Source organism: Marmota monax, unplaced genomic scaffold (assembly GCF_021218885.2).
Source record: "Marmota monax isolate L192 unplaced genomic scaffold, Marmota_monax_Labrador192_F-V1.1 WCK01_AAM20220418_F8-fsc00225, whole genome shotgun sequence".
Taxonomy (NCBI): Eukaryota; Metazoa; Chordata; class Mammalia; order Rodentia; family Sciuridae; genus Marmota; species Marmota monax.
In genome coordinates, this window is record NW_026694524.1 from 1,192,307 (window position 1) to 1,213,574 (window position 21,268).

General features: G+C 38.5%; 1 protein-coding gene across 1 annotated transcript; it reads left to right on the plus strand.

Annotated features, from left to right (window-relative positions):
* Nucleotides 1-1,688: 1,688 nt before the first annotated feature.
* On the plus strand, nt 1,689-2,273 carry LOC124076311 (RNA polymerase II subunit A C-terminal domain phosphatase SSU72-like). Its single transcript, XM_046420176.1, has one exon. It carries the CDS (start codon nt 1,689-1,691, stop codon nt 2,271-2,273), a length of 585 nt encoding a protein of 194 aa, XP_046276132.1.
* Nucleotides 2,274-21,268: the final 18,995 nt, after the last annotated feature.

The following is a 21,268-nucleotide window of genomic DNA, read 5'->3' on the forward strand; positions in this document are numbered from 1 at the left end:
CTGTACTATGAACAAGATGGGGGTTAGTGGAAATCCTGGTGCACTGTAACTAGCATACTTACAGGTAAATTGATTTGTATACATTCTTTTTATTTATTTATTATTTATTTATTTATTTTTAATTTATAGATGACAGCAGAATGCATTACAATTCTTATTACACATATACAGCACAATTTTTCATATCTCTGATTGTGGACAAAATATATTCACACCAATTTGTGTCTTCATACATGTACTTTGGATAATAATGATCATCACGTTCCACCATCATTTCTAACCCCGGGAGGTGGCATGGAGTTAGAGATGTATACTTTCTTTCAATATTGGTTTAATTTTATCCTTTAAATACCAGAGCTGTCAATGGTTTTAGTTTGCACTGTAGATTTTAAAGAGTGAGGGACATCTTTGAAACTCTTTACAAATGTAAACCAGATCATGGAATGATATGTCATTGTCCATGAAGGTAACCACACACTAGATAAGTCATACCAACTTTTCAATTGAAGGCAACTGTCAAAGCTGGATGAAGTATAAAAACTATCTTCATAAAGACATCAGAAAACTTTAAAAAGAATGAAAAATTGGATAGTATGGAGTGAGGGTAGAGGGGACAGAAAATGAGACCATTACTTGGACCTTATTTTCTCTGGGAATGTTTTCATAGTTCAGAGGAGACTAAGTAGTTGAGAAGCTGAATTGTGTTTTTAACAATTTCACACAGCTTTGTAGACAGATATTGAACTCTTGGGATTGTCAAAGGTGGGACAGGTGAAGGGTAGAGGCTAGAGTGTCTCAGAGATGGGACTCTGAATGCCTGAACCATTGAAGAATGGACCTGAAAATGTCCATCATTAAGACTGGACTAGCTCCACTTCTGTACTGAAGAGATCCCTCATTGCTAATTCCAACAAGCACTTGATGGAATTAAATATAAACCCTCTGTGGACAAGGATAATATTAATTAAGACCACAAAATACTTCTTGAAACAATTTTGCAAATATAATATCCAGCATGCAATAAGAAATAGCCAAACATCAAAGGAGATAAGATGTATGATTAAAAACCATAACAAAAGACTGTAGAAATATATCTAAAGAGGCACCAGATATTAGGGTTTGCAGAAAACAACTCTAAAATAATCATATTTGCTATAAACAAGATGAAAGACATGATTAAGACTTGAAATTCTAGAACTCAGAAATAAGAACTTGTGGATAGGTTTCACAGCAGATTAGACATAGAAATTTAGGGAGCCAGAAAAGAGAACAGAGAATGTCCAAACTGGAACTTGGAGAGAATCCAAAGGTAGACAGCACTGAAGGGAGAATAAATGATGTTTGAGGGTTCAATGATAAGTCCTTGTTTAAGGTTGTGACATGACATGCTGGCGCAGGGGGTGGGGTACGAGGCACGGAACTAACCTTGCAGAGTCTTTCAGTAAAGCCATGGTGTTGGCAGGCTCACTGCCTCTCTCATCTGCAGGCCGGGGAAACGCGCATGCCCGAGAGGCGGGACCTCCTCTATGACGTGACCCTTACGTCATAACCTGACGCGCTGTGCCGCCACTGCTCCTTCTGAAGTGCCTCGTTTCAGGCTGTGCGGTCGCCGTTTTGCTCGCTCTTGTTGAAGCGCCACAGTTGAGCAAAAGTATCTAGAGCGAGAGCGTTGCAGATATTGTGGTACCATGCCGTCCTTGCCGCTTCAGGTGGCGGTGGTCTGCTCTAGCAACCAGAATCGGAGCATGGAGGCACACCACATCCTCAGCAAGCGAGGTTTCAATGTCCGTTCCTTTGGAACAGGATCTCACGTGAAGCTTCCAGGACAGGCACCCAACAAGCCAAATGTTTATGATTTCAGAACCACATATGATCAGATGTACAACGATCTTATTAAGAAAGACAAGGATTTCTATACGAAGAATGGCATTTTGCATATGTTGGACAGAAATAAAAGAATCAAGCCTGGTCCAGAAAGGTTCCAAAATTGTAAAGAGTGGTTCGATCTGATCCTCACTTGTGAAGAGCGAGTCTATGACCACGTGGTGGAAGAGCTGAATTCCAGAGAGCAGGAGACCTGCCAACCCGTGCATGTGGTCAATGTGGATATACAAGACAACTATGAAGACGCCACCCTCGGGGCATTCCTCATCTGTGAGCTCTGCCAGTGTATCCAGCACACTGATGACATGGATGATGAGATTGAAGAGCTGCTGCAGGAGTTCGAAGAGAAAAGCGGCAAGGCTTTTCTGCACACCGCCTGCTTCTACTGAAGAAGGCTGCCTCCCGCCCTCCGAAGCCACCTGGAGCTTCATTTTGTTAGTACTTTTGCCTTCCTGATACTTGCTTAGTTTTCTGCCTAATACTTTTAGGCATTTTGACATTGGACAGAGTATCACCCTGATGAACCTCAACCACATATAAAATGAATATATGAATACCAGGCTTGAAATAAAATGTCTTCTATCCCACTTTTACAGATAAGTGGGATGTCAGTTATAAATGTGTTCCTTCAAAAAAGAAAAAAAAAAAGTTGATCGTTAATTTCCTCCAACATATGTACTCTTAAACTGTGCCTGCCTTTCCCTTTCCTATTTCCCTGGCCAGAGTGTATGAACACCTGGAGAAAAGTAGCAAGGTGTATCTTATTGGAAAAACTTGGAATTGTTCAATAAATAAATGTTGCTGGTTGTCAAGAAAGCTTGTTTACATTTAATTTGAGTTTTAGAAGGAGAAAAGAGAAATAATATGAGTAATATTTAAAGATAGAGTGGCTAAGAATTTTCCAAAATTAACTTTAAAAAATCATTTTAAATGGTTTATGAACCTAGGAAGAAGGAAGGTAAGATTTGGAGTGAATATCAATACTTTCTTAGTCTATTCAGCTGAATTTTGGTGTGTAGACATATTAGAATATCTATGGTGATATTGATATTCATGGTGAGACCCTAGAAGCACAAATAGAGATGTGGGGCAATTTCCTTGAAGAACCCAAAAGCAGGAAAGGGCAATACATAAGTACTTAGAAGGAGTCAGGAGTCCAATTTGGAGAGCTGAGCTTAATATTTGTTACATTTTGGGATCTTAAATTTCCCTCACAGGCCATGTGTTTAAAGGCTTGGTCGCCAGCCTGTGGCACTACTAGAGATGGTGGAACCTTTAAGAGGTGGGGCCTGATGGAAGGATGTTAGGTCACTAGGGACATGCCCTTGCAAGGGATATTGAGACCAGAAATTGCTTCTCTCTCCCAGCCCCACTTCCCGCTGCCATGAGGTGAGCAGTTTTGCTCTACTATGCACCCCCCACTATGATGTTTGGCCTCACCCCAGTCCAAAAACAACAGAGCCGAGTGACCATAGGTCACTCCTTTTAAGTTGATTATCCTAGGTATTTTGTCACAGCAATGGAAAGCTAATGCAATAACCAAGTTTAAACAAATAGAAGAGAGAAAGCAGAAGGAAAACATCCTACAGGTTGGGACCTAGGCAGAACTTAAATGAATACAAAACCAGAGCTAAGCAAGGCTGTAAGATTCCATCCACAACATCTGAGTATCTGAGGCAAATGGCTTAATTTGGCTTAAAGGCATAGTACTAGGTTGGATGATCAAAGGCTTCAGAGGGGCAAATAACTTGATACTAAATGTCTTTTACAAAGATAATTCTCTAATCAATGTGAAAGGTGAACTAGAGAAGTTGTGATGGTTATGATCTCAGGACTGGAGATTAGACAGACTTGAGCACAAACCCTAAATTACTTTAACTAACTCTGTCTCCTGGGGCATGCTGTATAATCTCTCTAGACTTCAGTTTTCTCATCTTTAAATTGGGCATCTTCACTGGATTCTTTTGAAATAAGTGTGATAATGCTTGGCCAAGTGCCTGTCATGCAGTGAGCATGCAGTAAGCACAGTGTGAGCACTGATTGGGGCTCTTCTGAGGAGAAACCAAAGGCAGCAAGATTGACCAAAATGGTACTGAGATGGTCTAAGGAAACCTAGGGAGGTCAATGCATGGGCTTGTCAATAGCTGTAAGAATGAGGAGGGGGATATGTATCAGGGCTTGAGGCCACAGATTCAGTGTACATGAGGGAGTTAGTGGGGGTAGGAGGAGGATAGGAACAGTAAAATAACACAGAGAAAGAACAAAAGAATCCCTCCAACTCATCCTAGGCACATACTCCATGTACAGGTGGGTGCAGCTGAATGAGCACTGTGCCCAGAGACAGACCTGATGAAACAAATGCCTGTGTGTGCAAAGATCCATATAATTTTCAGAACTGAAGTGGCCCACTGTATTCCAATATTCTTTTTTTTTTTTTTGGTACCAGAGATTGAACCCAGAGGCACTTTGTCACTGAGCCATATCTCCAGCCTTATTTATTTATTTACTTAGAGACAGGGTCTGGCTAAGTTGCTCAGTGCCTCACTAAGTTCCTGAGGCTGATTTGAACTTGTGATCCTCCTGCCTCAGCCTCCCAAGCCAGTGGGATTATAGGCATGTGCCACTGCTCCTGGCTGTATTCCAATATTCTGCAGAAGTGTAGAAGCCCAGTGTAAACTTTGACCAGAGGCAAATAGCTTTTTTAATGATTATGGTCAGTCATACCATGACACTCAACAATTTGCACAAAGGTCAGCAGGCTGTTAATTTCTCATAGAACTGAAGAAACAATTAAAAATATTAATGGAAAACTTAATTGTTTAATTAATCTACTCTCCCTTTCCACATGGCCACTTCTTCAACCATCCTAATACTTATGAGTAACAGCTCATAAGAGATGCTGCTTATGTTCTCAGCCCAAGCAAGCTGTCTTGCAAAAGAGGTTAAGAATAGATTGCAACTCCCTCTGAAGTCTCTGTTTTCTACTTTTGCTGTTTTCAATTAGACAGAAGGAGTCAGTTTTATCAAAGGATTTTCTGAGGCTCCAATTTCTCTGACAAGGAGAAGTGTGAAGGCCAAATGGCCCACTAGGGAAGATTTCAATCAGTGGACATCACCAGTAGATGGCTTGCCTTAGTTATTTTTGGTTACTATAGTTCCAACACTGAAAGAACCAGGCAGAGGGCAGGAAGAGGTGACAAATGAAGAGATGGGAAAGAGGAACAGAGAAGTAAAACCTTCTAATGTGCTAGAGCACATTAGAGGTCTCATAACAAAAATCCTGTTTCCCTCAGTTTAGCCTCTCCACTGTCAGTTTGCCCATCAGCTCGATGTAAGAAAAACAGTTTAATAGACAAAGTGATTTGTGGTCCCCTCATCTGCTTGCATCTCCTGAATCATTACCCCCTTCTCCAATATAGAACCCCCGTTGCCCTCATGCTGTTCTTCTCCCTTGCCATCAGACTGAATATGATCCTATTCTACAATTTAGATTTTTCCTTTCCTTTCTCAGCTTTTCCCCACAGAACCTGATCAAATATGCATGTTCACTCTACCAAGGCCTAGAAAGAGGTTACCCATATTGGCATGTTCAGAAAAGTATGGGACTCATAAGAGTCACTTTCAAGTAATTGTATCTGGATTCTACCAGAAAGAAGGGTACCTTGAAGGAGTTGCAACAATTTCAATAGTCACAATCTTCTGATGCTTTTGTTCTCAACTACAGCTAAATTCAGGATTAATTCAGATTGCTTTCAATTTTTGTTTCTGTGTATGGACAACTACTTGGGGGCTTGTTTGGGAAAGGAACTATGACCATCTGGTTCACCATCATACTCACACATAATTCTCCCCCCACAACACCTGTGTGACACATAGAATTCCACATTTGTTCCCCAAACAAAATGAGACAGAGCACATGATTGCTCATATGTTGATTTTCTCATACTGATCCCAGAGATGGTAAAAATCACTTTTCCATTCTAATAGCAGTCCTTGAAATACCAGTTTTAATATTTTCTGGGGATTGTGTAAACATTCAATAATTAATTCTCATAATACCTTGTAGAATTAGTTATGCTTATGAAAGTTTCATGGATAAAGAAAGTGTGTTGAAATTCTGGTTTAAGATCAAGGGAGAAGCAAAATTTAGGTTTAAACATCAGATGGAAATTGCTGAAAGCTAGATTCAGGCCACCCCGTGCTTAAAGATAATCAATCAAAGACAGATGGTGAAGATTCTGAGATGGCTATTTTCTAATTGGAAGTCCTCAACTAAGTACTTAACACATATGTCTTTTTCCTAACAAGATATAATTTGATAAGAGGGGAAAATAGTTGACTTTTTAATGGTTTATCATATTCTACACTCAAGTGTTCCACTCATCCCAGTCAAAGACATAGTCATTTTCCCAGTGAGTCAAGGTCATTATGGCTTTCTTCCTTCTCCCATTCACAGCCACCCATCAGCAAGTACAATCACGTCGGCCTCCTAGATCCAATTTAGTTCATTACTGCTGCCACTGCAGCACTAGCCCTTGCCTGGAAAAATGAAATAGCCTCTTAAATATTCTTCCTGCAGTCATTCTTTTTTCCTTCCAACCTATACTCCCCTGATTAGTAAAACTTTGATGCTTTTTATAAACACAAAGCAGTTGTCATATCTCTGACTCTCATTATGTTTGAAATAAAACCAAAACTCTCTATCAAGTCCTATAAGGCTTTGCATTTTCTAGTTACTTTTTGACCTTAAATACTTTCATTCTTTTCCTTGATTTTATACTCCAGCCATTGCATTGCAGTCATCTTATTATTCTTTAAACATGATGAATTTTTTTTTCTCAGAGTCTTTGTATTCACTTATTACTGACCATTATATTAGTGTTGCTAGCATCATTATTAATACAACAGGTATTCATCGAGCCAGCTAATTTCTGTAGAATGAAAGCAGAAAACAACTTTTTTCTTCTTATTACTGTTCTTTTGTCAAATGACTTCTTCCTCAGGCTTGAATGATTATACTGGACTGATCCCATAGTTTAATCGATGGCTTTCAGATATGAAAAAGACCAGGAAAATATAAAGTTGTGGTTCTCAACAGGTAAGATACCACTCATTGCAAGGGAGGTAGATATATGGAAATTCTTGGGACATTTTTGGTTGCTGCCCTGACTGGGACTGACATTCAATGGCACTGGGTAGACAAAGGCCACAGATACCAGGTCAGTAAGAGAACACTTGTTTCTGGTAGCAAATGATTTTTTAATGTCTTTTTGGACACTTATGTATACATAAAACATATAAATACAAATTATTTTTGCCTTGGTTTACTACACACTAAATTTTCCAAAATTGAGAACACTGGATATATCAAAGGATAACTGCACACTGTTTTTGCTCAGAACTTTGTCAAGTGTTGTTCACCATTTCAGAAAACCATTTCACTAACAGACACAATATTTGTATCATATAAATTACCAATATGACTATCAAATTACTCATTAGTAGGTGTTGTTGTTGTAGCAATTCTATGTGTATATATAGGAATACACTTAATCCTTATTCAAATGGTTAAATAGAAGGAAAAGGACTTAATTGAACTCATTTGAATACTGTTCTTTATAAGCAGCTGCAAGCATTTGATTAATTATGTTATCTAGTGTGATCATGCCAAAGCATTTATATATGGTTATTATTTTATTATAAATCTATTTTATTTCTTTTTGATATTGCGTTAGAGCATTGCATTTTTTATCTTGAAATTTTGTGTGTAGGTAGGTGGTCTTATCTATAAATTCCAGTTCACAATTTTAAGAAGGAATGTTATAAAATATTTATAACAAAAACAGTCTGGTATGATCAAGGACTATCTCAGATTTTCAAGAAATCTTACTATACTGCATCCCCTCAGTGGAAAAACAGCTCACTTCCGCAGCAGACTTTCTTTTTGCTTTGTTCTCAGAGAAGTCTGCAAGTCCAATTTCAGTCCATTCCCTGCAGCTCCCAAATCCCAGAAAGCACTGCTGTCCACGTGGCTTCTTTAAACCACTCTAGCTTTTAAGTAAAGAAAGAGGGAAAAGATGGGAAACATTGCAGTAGTTCAATGACCGTCTCTCTAAAGAAATATTTCCTATTAATTTAACAATTTCTCCTCATCAATCATGTATGCCCTGTGTATGTAATGGGCCACATAGAGCAAACCAGCTTTTGCAACCTCTTCTGCAAATCTTCCATCGATTATCTGGCACTTTGTTTTAGAATTTGACACAGTTTAGGGATCACTGTCACAACACTGAGGCAGGCAAGAACACAACATTCAAGAGTATGAGGTTTGCACTATGAGTATGAGTATTGGGTGAGAATGTCATTCTTTAACTGTTGAATGTGTTGTTGCTCAAATGTTATTATTATTTTTTAATATTTATTTTTTAGTTATAGGTGGACACAGTATCTTTATTTTATTTTTATGTGGTGCTGAGGATTGAACCCAATACCTCATGCATGGCAGGCGAGTGCTCTACCTCTGAGCCACAATCCCCCCAGCCCTCAAATGTTATTATTAATAACATGCCTAGCATATTTGATACCCAGAGTATATAATTTTTTGACATCTCCTCTATATTACATAATTATTTTTACTAACAATATAGTAATAATCATTAGCATATTGATTCACTAATTAGTTTCAAATACCAATTTAAAAGAACAAAGTTCAATTAAAATATTATTCAAATTCATGAATTTCATGTATGAACTTAAATTTGTAATTACAAATGAAAGTATTACACTCTTGTAATTTTCACTATTTTATTTATTTATATTTTGTGGTGCTGAGAATTGAACCCAGGACCTCACACATGCTAGGCAAATGCTTTACAACCTCAGTCCTGATTGTGGTGTGATTTGTGACAATCACACCACAATCAGGTATGATCTAATTGTATAGAACTACACACATACACACACACATACACACACAGAGTGAATAAAAATGGTCAGATAGCACTGATGTACATTCTCAGTCCTATTTTACTATTTTAAACACAAATGAAGATTCTAAGTGGTATGTATTATGACACAACTAAAGTAACTAAGTAATTTTTGCCTTTATAATCACTCTGTCTTTATAGTTATGTTTATTTTGAATATACTACATATGTGCAACAATATGTAGTAACACAGGGATTGGAAACACAAACTATAGTCAAAGGAGCTCAAACAATGCTGTACCATTATATATATACTCCCTAAATGAATGTGGGCAGCTGCATACTTATGCCAAGGGTGAACTATTTAATTGAGAGTTCTCCAAATTAATTTGCATGCATAATAAAAAGGTTATTAAAGGATAAGCAATTACAATGCAAATTTTTAATTTTTTAACAGGGAAATTAATACACAAGCTGTGATATGTCCATACAATGGACTACTACTACTTGGCAACAAACTAGTCCATGATGCATGGAATTGGAGATTATCATGCTAAGTGAAATAAGCCAGTCCCCCAAATCCAATGATCACATGTTCTGTCTGATATACAGATGCTAACACATAATAAGTGGGGGGATAGAAGTTCAGAAGTTCATTGGATTAGACAAAGGGGAATAAAGAGAAGGGAGATAGGATGGGAAAGACAGTAGAATGAATCAGATATAACTTTCCAATGCTTATATATGAATATGCAACCAGTATAACTCCACATCATGTACAACCACAAGAATGGTATCAAAATTATAATGGGTTGCACCCCATGTATGTATAATATGTCAAAATACACCTATTTTCATGTATATCTAGAAACAACAACAACAAAAACTACTCCATGATGCAACTTGATCCATGATATAACTTGTATGGATCTCAAGAACACTGAGCTGGATAAAAAATATAATATCAAAATATTATATACTGGGTGGATGGAGGGAGGAGGATCACAAGTTCAAGGTCACGCTAAGCAACTTAACAAGACCCTGTCTCAAAATAAAATTTAAAAGGTCTAGGGCTGTGGTTTACTGATAGAACCCTTGCCCAGCATGTGTGAGGCCCTGGGTTCCATATCCAGCACTGCAAAAATACACACACATAAATGTATATAATAATAATAATAATAATAATAATATATCAGGAGGATTGTAAGCTCAAGGCCCACCTGAGCAACTTAGGCCCTAATCAACTTACTGAGACTATCTCAAAATAAAAAAATAAAAGGGCTAGGGGCTAGGGATGTAGCTCAAGGGTAACACATCCCTGGGTTAAAGCCCTAGTACCAAAAAAAGGACACACACACACACATACACACACTTATACAGTGGTTCTACTTCTATAACATTATTGAAATTACAAAGTTACAGAGATAGAGAATAAAGAAATAGTTGCCAGGGGTTAGGAATGAAGGGTGTAGTTGAAGATACAGCTACAAAGGTATAGCATAAGGGAGATATTTGTGGCAATGGAATACTACTGAATCCTGCTTGTGGTGTGATTATCACAAATCCACATTTGTGATAAAATTGCATGGAACTGTTGAGAGCCACAGCCAAAGGGGCCCCAGCAAACTTCCAGCTGCCAGAAAACTTCCAGCTGCTGGCTGATGATTGGCTCACAGCGGCCCCAGCAACATCTAGCTGATTGGCTCCTCGGCCCCAGCAACATCTAGCTGATTGGCTCCTCTGCGGTGATGCTCATTGGACTGTTTCCCTGCCCTTTCAGACCACGGAGCTGCTCATTGGGGGACTTTTTTGGCTCCGCCTACGTGACCCAGCCAATCGGCCTCAAGAGCAGGAGGATTGTGGGAGGTGGAGAGAAGCTTGTGTGGGAGAGAGAGGCTTGGGGAAAGCCGGTGGTGGCAGTTGAGGCTCTGAGGGTTTTTCCTGAGAGGCTGTTTTGTTTGTCGTGTGTGGTTCTAAAAATAAAGTTAGTTTCTTTTGACAAGTGGCTCCTGATTGTGCCCAGCCAGACTGCGGCATTTGGTGGCTCGCACGGGGAGCGACTGAGGGTAAGTGAACTGCTCGCCCCTGAGGGCAGGGCGAGAGGATGGGTAGCCATTTTAAGATTCTTCTTTTGTTATTTTGTTTCACTTTTGTTTCAAGTTGCCTGTCCCTGGAGATGTGTAAGATGGAAGAAAAACCGCTCACATCTGAGGAACAGATAGGGAGAAAGGACGGATGGACATTTCAGGAGGCTATTATAATGATTTTGTGTTGTTCCAATTTTGTTTCACTCAGTTTCAGTTTTGTTAGGCGTTATCTTGTTGGGTTGTATTATAGTAGAAATACGGGATCAGAAATTAGTAAAAAACAAACTGAAAGAGTGTTAAGTAAATTGTTAGAGGAAGGAGGCATCTCAGTAAAATCAAGAACAATCAGGGCATACGTTGATACAATACAAAAATGTAGCCCATGGCTTTTTAAGGAGGAGTTGTTAAATATATCACAATGGAACCATCATGGTGAAGATTTAAAAAGAATAGAAAAGAAAAGCCCAAGGACTCTGCCAGTTGGCACATTGCCATTGTGGACATTCGTATCTTGTTTGCTTAGTCCAAAGCCTTCAGTTCAGACAATGGTAGAGGAAGGAGAAGACATATTGATTCAAGTAAAAGAGAAGGTCTCTCGAACTAGTCAGACAGAGGAAAAGATTCAAGTAAAAGAGAAGGCCTCTCAAGCTAGTCAGACAGAGAAAGAAAGTGTAAAACAGAAAAAGCCATCAGGGGGAAAGTTACAACAGGAGACTGCTACTAACACCTTTCTATCACCAGAGGACGTAAATGTCCAACTAACAAGGCCACCTCCATATGCTGGGAGGTCCCCAACCCCCGCAGTTGATAGTTGGGATCCTGAGACAAGATCTCAAATATTAACATGCCCTGTATTTGAGGCAGGAGGGCAGCGATTTTACCAAGTTTTAAATTTCAAAACAGTGAAGCAGCTAAAAGAGGCTGTAACAACCTATGGTCCTCAAGCACCCTTCACTGTAAGCTTGGTCGAATCCATTAACAACTTGAACATGACGCCAGCAGATTGGGCTAATATGTGTAAAGCTGTGCTAAATGGAGGACAATACCTGTTATGGAAGGTTGCCAATGAGGAATTTTGCAAGGAGACGGCTAGGCGAAATGCAGCAGCTGGTTATCCTCAGAGAAATCTAGATATGTTGTTAGGAAAGGGACCTTATGAGGATCAGCAGCAACAAATTGCATATGATCCTGGCGTATACGCACAAATTGCTGCAGATGCAATTAAGGCATGGAAGACTTTACAAGGACATGGAGGTTTACAAGGTCAATTATCTAAGGTAATACAAGGAGCTAATGAACCTTATGCTGAATTTGTAGATAGGCTTATTCAAACAGCTACCAGAGTTTTTGGGAATACAGAACAAGCAATGCCATTACTAAAACACCTGGCTTATGAGCAAGCGAATCGTTGGTGCAGAGATATCATTAGACCATGGAAACATGAAGATTTAAACACATATATTAAATTATGTAGAGACATTAATGAACAAGAGCAAGTCGTGGCAGCTGCAGTAAAACAGGCTTTAGATGCCAGAGACATTAATGAACAAGGGCAAATTGTGGCAGCTGCAGTAAAACAGGCTTTAGATGCCAGGCCAAGAACATGCTACAATTGTGAACAAACAGGACATTTTAAAAGGAATTGCCCCATTGGAGGAGGGTTTAACAAAACTAGGTATCAAAGGAGTAGAATACCAGGTATTTGCCCACGATGCCGTAGAGGGAGACATTGGGCTAATGAATGCCGTTCTCAAACCACCATAGAGGGTACTCCATTATCAAAAAACGAACAAGGACCAGGTGTTTATCCACGATATCGTGGAGAAAGGCATCGGGCTCCATTGCCAAAAAACGGACAGGGGGGCCCAATGCTCCGGGGCCCAAAACCACAAATATACGGAGCACTGGAGGAACCCAGCAACCCCATCAGGGTAGTGCCCAGGACACATTGTCCATCAGATCCCTCATCAGACAAACCAGAGGGAGCGCAGGGTTGGACATCTGCGCCTCCGCCAGAGCAGTACTAACTCCAGAGATGGGAGTTCAAATCATTCCCACAGGGGTGAAAGGACCTCTTCCCAAAGGAACAGTAGGCTTATTATTGGGACGCAGCTCTTCTACTCTAAAAGGACTTATGATAAGTCCTGGGGTAATTGATCCTGATTATGAAGGTGAAATAAAAATTATAGCCAGTTCTCCAAAGGGTATATCAGTAATTTCACCAGGAGATAGAATAGCACAGTTACTAATAATACCCAGCCTACATGATAAATTTTCCAGTCGTACTGTAGAAAGAGGTTCCAAGGGATTAGGCTCCACAGGTGTAGATTGGGCTATGCTTTCTTTAAATTTAGATTCTCGCCCCATGCTAAAACTAAATATTCAAGGACATGAATTTAATGGGCTACTGGATACAGGTGCAGACCTTAGCATCATCTCTCGTCAAGAATGGCCAAAACATTGGCCATTACAACAAGCCACTCAAACGCTTCGAGGCCTAGGAGTGGCGACTAATCCCCATAGAAGTGCAATGGTATTAGATTGGAAGGATCCTGAAGGATGTGAAGGAACTATACAGCCATATGTATTGGATCATCTTCCCGTAAATTTATGGGGACGAGATGTCCTAGATCAATTAGGTTTGACATTAACAAATAACATCAACCAAAATGCACCCACTATTATGACTAGACAAGGTTTTAGGAAAGGAAAAAGATTAGAAAAACAAGAACAAGGTATAGCAGCACCAATACAAATAGATCAAGGGAGAGACAGACATGGGTTGGATTTTCAGAAAGGGCCACTGAGACAATAAAAATTACTTGGAAATCAGAAAGACCAGTATGGGTTCCTCAGTGGCCCCTGACTAAAGAAAAGATACAAGCAGCCCATGACCTGGTCAAACAACAATTAGCAGAAGGACATATACAACCTTCTGTATCTCCCCATAATACTCCCATTTTTGTCATCAAAAAGAAATCTGGTAAACGGAGATTATTGCAAGATTTAAGAGCCATTAATAATGAGATGGTTATTATGGGACCTGCTCAATCAGGGATTCCTCAGTTGTCTGCTTTGCCAAAAACCTGGTATGTTTTAGTTATAGATATTAAAGATTGTTTTTTTTTCAATTCCAATTCATCCTGAGGATAGTCCACGTTTTGCATTTACTATCCCTGCACTGAATCATGAAGGTCCTGATCAGAGATATGAATGGAAAGTACTCCCTCAAGGGATGGCTAACAGCCCAACTATGTGTCAAATTTATGTTAACAAAGTAATCCAGCCACTTAGAAATCAAAATCCTGAACTACAAATATTTCACTATATGGATGATGTATTATTAGCACACAAAGATAAAAACACATTGCTAGAATGTTATGCCACACTTACAAACTTATTAAAAAATTATAATCTAGAGATAGCAATAGATAAAGTACAATTAAATTTTCCAATTAATTATTTAGGAGTTCTATTATCCTCAACCATGGTCCGTCCACCAAAAATTCAAATACGAGTAGATCAACTCAAATCACTTAATGACTTTCAAAAGTTATTAGGAGACATAAATTGGATAAGGCCTTATTTAGGTATACCAACAGGAGAGTTGGGACCTTTATTTGATATCCTAAAAGGTCCATCAGATCCAAATTCACCCCGAATGTTAACGCCTGAAGCAAGAAAGGCATTAAAAATCATTGAAACATATATGGAAAATATGCATTTGGATAGAATTGATATAAGTTTGCCTTTATTATTTATTGTACTACCAACAAAAAATATTCCTACAGGAGTATTTTGGCAAGAAGGTCCATTATTATGGATACATTTATCTTATTCTCCTAACACTATTCTTACTAGGTATCCTGAGGCTGTAGGACAATTAATACTCAAAGGAATAAAAGCAGCAAAGGGAGTGTTTGGAATTTCTCCCAATAAAATTATTACTCCATATACTATGAATCAAATTGATGAGTTAGCTAATGAGTTAAATACTTGGGCAATAATCATGTGCAAATCTAATGTTTCATTTGATAACCACTTACCATCTAATCCTTTATTGTCTTTTTGGTCATTGCATCCTGTAATTTTTCCAAAAATGACAAGAAAAACACCTATCATAAATGCTCCAAATATATTCACTGATGGGTCAAATAATGGTACAGCAGCAGTAGTTACCCCTGATCAAACTTTTACATTTTTAGTACCCAAACAATCAGCTCAAAAGGTAGAGCTTAATGCAGTTTTACAAGCTTTTGTGATGTTTAAAGATTCTGTATTTAATTTATTTTCTGATAGTCAGTATGTAGTTAATGCTATAGTATCTCTTGAAGATGCTGGTAGGATTTCCCCTTCTTCTACTGTTTTCTCTTTGCTTTCCACTATACAAAGTCTAATCTGGGACAGAAAAGATCCATTCTTTATAGGACATATCAGGGCACATACAGGATTGCCTGGAGCCCTTAGTTTGGGCAATGATTTAGCAGATAAAACTACACATGACATACATATTTTCTCTACACTAGAAGAAGCTATAAATTTTCATAAAAAGTTCCATGTCAATGCTAATACTTTACAAAAGCGTTTTAAAATAACTAAGGAACAAGCTAGACAAATAATAAAACAATGTCAAAATTGTGTGACCTTTTTACCACAAGTTAATCTTGGAGTCAATCCTAGAGGATTGATACCTAACCATATTTGGCAGATGGACGTCACACACTTGCCAGAATTTGGAAAATTAAAATATTTGCATGTTACAGTTGATACTTCTTCCGGATTTTTGATGGGCTCCCTTCATGCCGGAGAAAAAACTAAAGATGTTATAGCTCATTGCTTACAAAATTTTGCCACTGTGGGTGTTCCAAAACAGTTAAAAACAGATAATGCCCCTGGTTATACTTCTACCTCTTTTAAACAATTTTGCTCAACATTTGGCATTACTCATATAACAGGAATCCCATACAATCCACAGGGACAAGGCATAGTTGAAAGAGCTCATCAAACTATTAAAATGTACTTATTAAAGCAAAAAGAAGGAATTGGGAAGGGGTATATATTCCCCAAAGATAAACTTAAAATAACCCTTTTTACTCTAAACTTTTTAAATTTGGATTCATCAGGACTTAGTGCTGCGGAAAGGCATATGTGTCCAAAAAATGTACATAAGCCCAAGGTACTTTGGAAGGATATTCTAACAGGACAATGGAAAGGTCCTGACCCAGTAATTGTCTGGAGTCGAGGGTCTGTTTGTGTGTTTCCACAGGGAGAACAGCAGCCGATTTGGATTCCAGAGAGATTAACCAAGGTCCTGACCCAGTGATTGTCTGGAGTCGGGGGTCTGTTTATGTGTTTCCACAGGGAGAACAGCAGCCGATTTGGATTCCAGAAAGACTAACTAAAGCGATTTCTACAGACCAAAAAGAAGATGATTTGGCTCAAATCCATAACAACTGATATCCAAAACTCCAGTTTGGCTATTCTTACATCTGCAACAGAACCAGGATGCTTTTTTCAATATCTATTTTATTATTGCCCTTTGCCATATCATGAAGTTCTATTTTGTTTTTTGAGCTCATACAGACCTAGGTTAATGTTTTGCTGATCAGTTCTATTTTTTGACTATAGAGTTTTTAAACATTGCAATGGAGATTTCACCTGTAAAAAGTTATAAGGCCTTTACTATAATGTTATGTGTTGTATGTATTATATTATGTGTGCACACTTGTGTTTTGTGTTATATGTTTGAATGTACGTATGTCCATATATCATATATGATGAGCGCTCATGATAAAATGGATCCAAATATTTTTTTTTTCACGTGATTTATATGGTTTAATTTAAATTGGGTAAACAACTGTTGAGGATTGTTTTAATATGTAAACAAAAAAGAAGGTTAACAGATCTGTTTACTTTCACCTTTCCTTTTCATTATATTTAATAATTCTCTTAAAGATAATGTAAATTGTTAAGAAAATTGTTTTCTTTTAGTGCCTTCTGTAATGTTACATAATTTTTTCTTTAGCCATTATTGCCAGAATTCCTATCTTCATCCCAGTGCCGGTGAAGACAATGTAAATTGTTAAGAAAATTGTTTTCTTTTAGTGCCTTCTGTAATGTTACATAATTTTTTCTTTAGCCATTATTGCCAGAATTCCTATCTTCATCCCAGTGCTGGTGAAGTCAAAGATAAAACCAATCTACAGCTTCTACAATAGCCATCACTGAACTGCTTGCAGAACTTGCCTGGACACATTGTGAGCTCACCTGTATGCATTGTGAACTATCTGTTGGTACAGCGAATTGTGGTAGTGCTGGAGTATTTTTGCTGATGGTGTCACCGGTGGTACAATTTTTCAAAGGAGCCTTCAATTGGCTTAATGTCATGGCATTTTGCATCCTCCTCTACTAGTGATGGTCTAAAATTTGGGGGCCAACAGAGGTGAGGCAAAGAACCTCACCCCCCCACAGGTGCAAAGGCCTATCCACAAGTATGGCTGTATGCTGGACCGGTAGTCAGTGACGGGTATGATCCAATTGCAGTGGTACCAACCTAAGACAGGAGGCTGACGCCTAGAGGTCAGTTCATCCGATGACGGGTAAGGACCATATGTTGAATTGGACTGCCTAACAGGCACGGTCCCTAAGCCACATGCTTGTTGTTTAAACAGAGAGGGGGAGATGTTGAGAGCCACAGCCAAAGGGGCCCCAGCAAACTTCCAGCTGCCAGCAAACTTCCAGCTGCTGGCTGATGATTGGCTCACAGCGGCCCCAGCAACATCTAGCTGATTGGCTCCTCTGCGGTGATGCTCATTGGACTGTTTCCCTGCCCTTTCAGACCACAGAGCTGCTCATTGGGGGACTTTTTTGGCTCCGCCCACGTGACCCAGCCAATCGGCCTCAAGAGCAGGAGGATTGTGGGAGGTGGAGAGAAGCTTGTGTGGGAGAGAGAGGCTTGTGGAAAGCCGGTGGTGGCAGTTGAGGCTCTGAGGGTTTTTCCTGAGAGACTATTTTGTTTGTGGTGTGTGGTTCTAAAAATAAAGTTAGTTTCTTTTGACAAGTGGCTCCTGATTGTGCCCAGCCAGACTGCGGCATGGAACTATATACACATACTCACATACTCAGAGGAAAAAAATGAGTGAATGTAAAAATGGTGAAATTCAAGTAGTATCTGTAATCTAATTAATAGTATTATGCCAATGTTTACATTCTGCTGTTGATATCGGACTATGATTTTGTAAGATGTTATCATTGAGGGAAGCTAGGGGAAAAGGTACACAGAACTCTCTGTAATATTTTTGCAAATTGTTGTGAATCTATAATTATTTTAGAATAAAAAATTATGAATATGCTAACCTGATTCTTACTTATTTATTATTAAAACTCATCAAGAGGAGTGGCATCAGCAACAAGGCACACTAGGAAACTCAAGGCCATCATCCATCCCCCAATGGAAAAACTATTAACAATTAACATTAAAATAATTAAAATATTATTAATTAATAATTAAATAATTGATAATTAAAAACAAGTAACAGGGGCTGGGGATGTGGCTCAAGTGGTAGCGCACCTGCCTGGCATGCACGAGGCACTGGGTTCGATCCTCAGCACCACATAAAAATAAAATAAAGATATTGTGTCCATCTAAAACTAAAAAATAAATATTACAAAAACAAGTAACAGTTATAAACTGTTATAAAAGTTGTTAACAAAACTTTATAGGAGCTCTGGAAAGATTAAGACAGGTCACAAATAGATATTAATGCAGTGATCTCAAAGATCCATACTTCCCTTAACATCACTGTTTGGCATGTTTCTGTTGATGTTATTAGCATTTACAACCTGTAATCTTTCTTGTGAATTGCATTAGCAAATAGAACTGTCAAAAACAAAATAAACAATAGCTTCCCATCTCTTTCAGTATAAAGGCATACAAGCCCCCTATGCCATCTATATCCCTTTCTGCACACAGACACTGCATACACATACACACTTGCTACATCTCTTCACTTCAATTCCCTCCCTCTGTCATTTCTCCTCCTAATACATCGCCTAATTTTTTTTCTCTTGAACATGCCAGGCATAATTGTGCCTCAGGGCCTTGTATTGGCTATTTCCTCTGTCTATAACTCTCTTCTCCTAGAAATCAAAATAGATCTTACATTCAAGTTTTTGTTGAAAAATTTGTGTTGCTTTCTCAAATGAGGACACCTGTCTAAAGTTACAACTCCCCTCCACCATTCCACATACACATTCTTTTTCTTTTTTGTTACAAGGGATTGAACCTAGGGGCACTCGACCACTGAGCCATATCCCCAGCCCTATTTTGTATTTTATTTAGCGACAGGGCTTCACTGAATTTCTTAACACTTAGCTAAGGCTGACTTTGAAGTTTTGATCCTCCTGCCTCAGCCTCCCAAACTGATGGGATTACAGGTGTGAGCCACCGAGCTCAGCCACATACACATTCTTAATCTCTTCCCTACTAAATTTATCTACAGAGCATGTATCTACCAATAAACTATTTAGCTCCTCCCACTGAAACATAAGCTACATGATGGCAGGAAATTTTTGTGTTTTGTTTACTATTATAGCCCCAGCATGAAGAATAACACCAAGCAAAATAAGGCACTCTCGTTGAGAATGTGTTGAATGAATTAATACATAAGAAAGGAAAAAGAAAACTTCTAAGAATATTTCAGTTTCAAGAAGATACAGCCAAACAGTGGCCAATACGTGAACTTTTTCTTGCTCTCATTATTCTTGCTTCCTTTGATGGATAGATAGAGAAGAATAAACAAAGCATTTGTTAGAGCACTTAGAAAAATTTTGAAATACTTCTATATACAATGTCATTCAACTGAATTGTTGGACTACATTTCTGGAGAAGAGGTCTGCCGGTATTTTGCAACAATCCTATATTTGTATTTTTTCATTTAAGTTAAATTTTCTACAGAAAACAACCCATCTACTTATTGGATACCTCTTCAAGTTATTTTAAGAAGCCTGGTTTCCAAACTGCTCTCTGTTTAGGCCTGCCCCTATGTCTTTACTCATGCTGTTATCTTTAGCAGAAAGAGACAGTCCTTATTTAATTTCTAAATGTCATTAATTCTTCAAGGCCCAGTATTGGTGATAGAGCAGGGAAGCAATATATTAATAATTAATGAATTCTTTTATTCTTCAGTTACAAACTTCACCTGTATAATCCTGCTTCTTGCAATGTGATTTTTTATAAATAGTATTCACTGGGAAGGAATACTATTTATAAAAATAGTATTGTCAGCTCTGTTTTCCTATGACCCAGTGGTTCCACCATGGACCATTCCTAGCATATGTTTGGTATTTCATTGGAACTTGATACTTGAAAAAATGAGTGATTCTGAATCTCCATGTAGTCAGAACTGAGCTCAGTTGTGCCTTGAACCAAACAAAATAAGGAATTAGCCCACTTTTGAGTTGATACACTGAGTTAGAGAACCAGCAACATTTCATGACAGATCATGTTTTTATATTTCCACATACTCTCAACAAACTGCCTCCTAATTGTCTCCAGTACTACCTCACAGATGCATATATCTGTGCACAATGGTCTTGCTTTATGCAGACCCCCTTTATAAGTACCCCATAGCAATATTGTCTACTTCATAATTCAGTGTATAGAGAGCTATGACTATAAATGTTAATTCAGCATATGATGACTTGATGACTCACTTTATTGGGGGACCTTGTATCTCTGAAGTTTTTAATCATCATAATCAAAACATTTCCTCTTTTTTTCTGTGAAGAAAAACACCTCTTCAGAGAATAAACTAGAGTAAAAATTCTAGACTCCCAAAACCAACGTATGAATACAACATCTGGCTCTGAAATCTGAAGATAAAGGATTTAGGAACTATCCTCAGAGCTTCTAGTTTCTTTTCTTTTTATTATTTGTTCTAATTAGTTATACATGACAGCAGAATGCATTTCGACTCATTGCACGCAAATGGAGTACAACTTTTCCTTTCTCTGGTTGTACATGATGTGGAGTCACATCATTCATGCAATTGTACATATACATAGGGTAAAAATGTCCATCTCATTCCACCATCTTTCCTACTCCCATACTCCCTCCTCTCACCCCACTCTCCTCTGCCCAATCCAAAGTTCCTCCATTCATCGCTTGCACCCCCATTATTTACATGTGGTTCTGAGAATTGAACCCAGTGCCTTACACATGCTAGGCAAGTGCTCTATCACTGAGCCACAGCTCTAGCTCCTTGGGCCTACTTTTTCTTCTATTAGGCATAGAGTCTCTTGTCTAATTTGTAGGTTCTCCATCCACTTTGAGTTGAATTTTGTGCAGGGTGAAGAATAGGGATTTAATTT

Coding starts and splice junctions, on each gene's coding strand:
- LOC124076311 (XM_046420176.1), top strand. CDS start 1,689: ATGCCGTCCTTGCCGCTTCAGGTGGCGGTGGTCTGCTCTAGCAACCAG.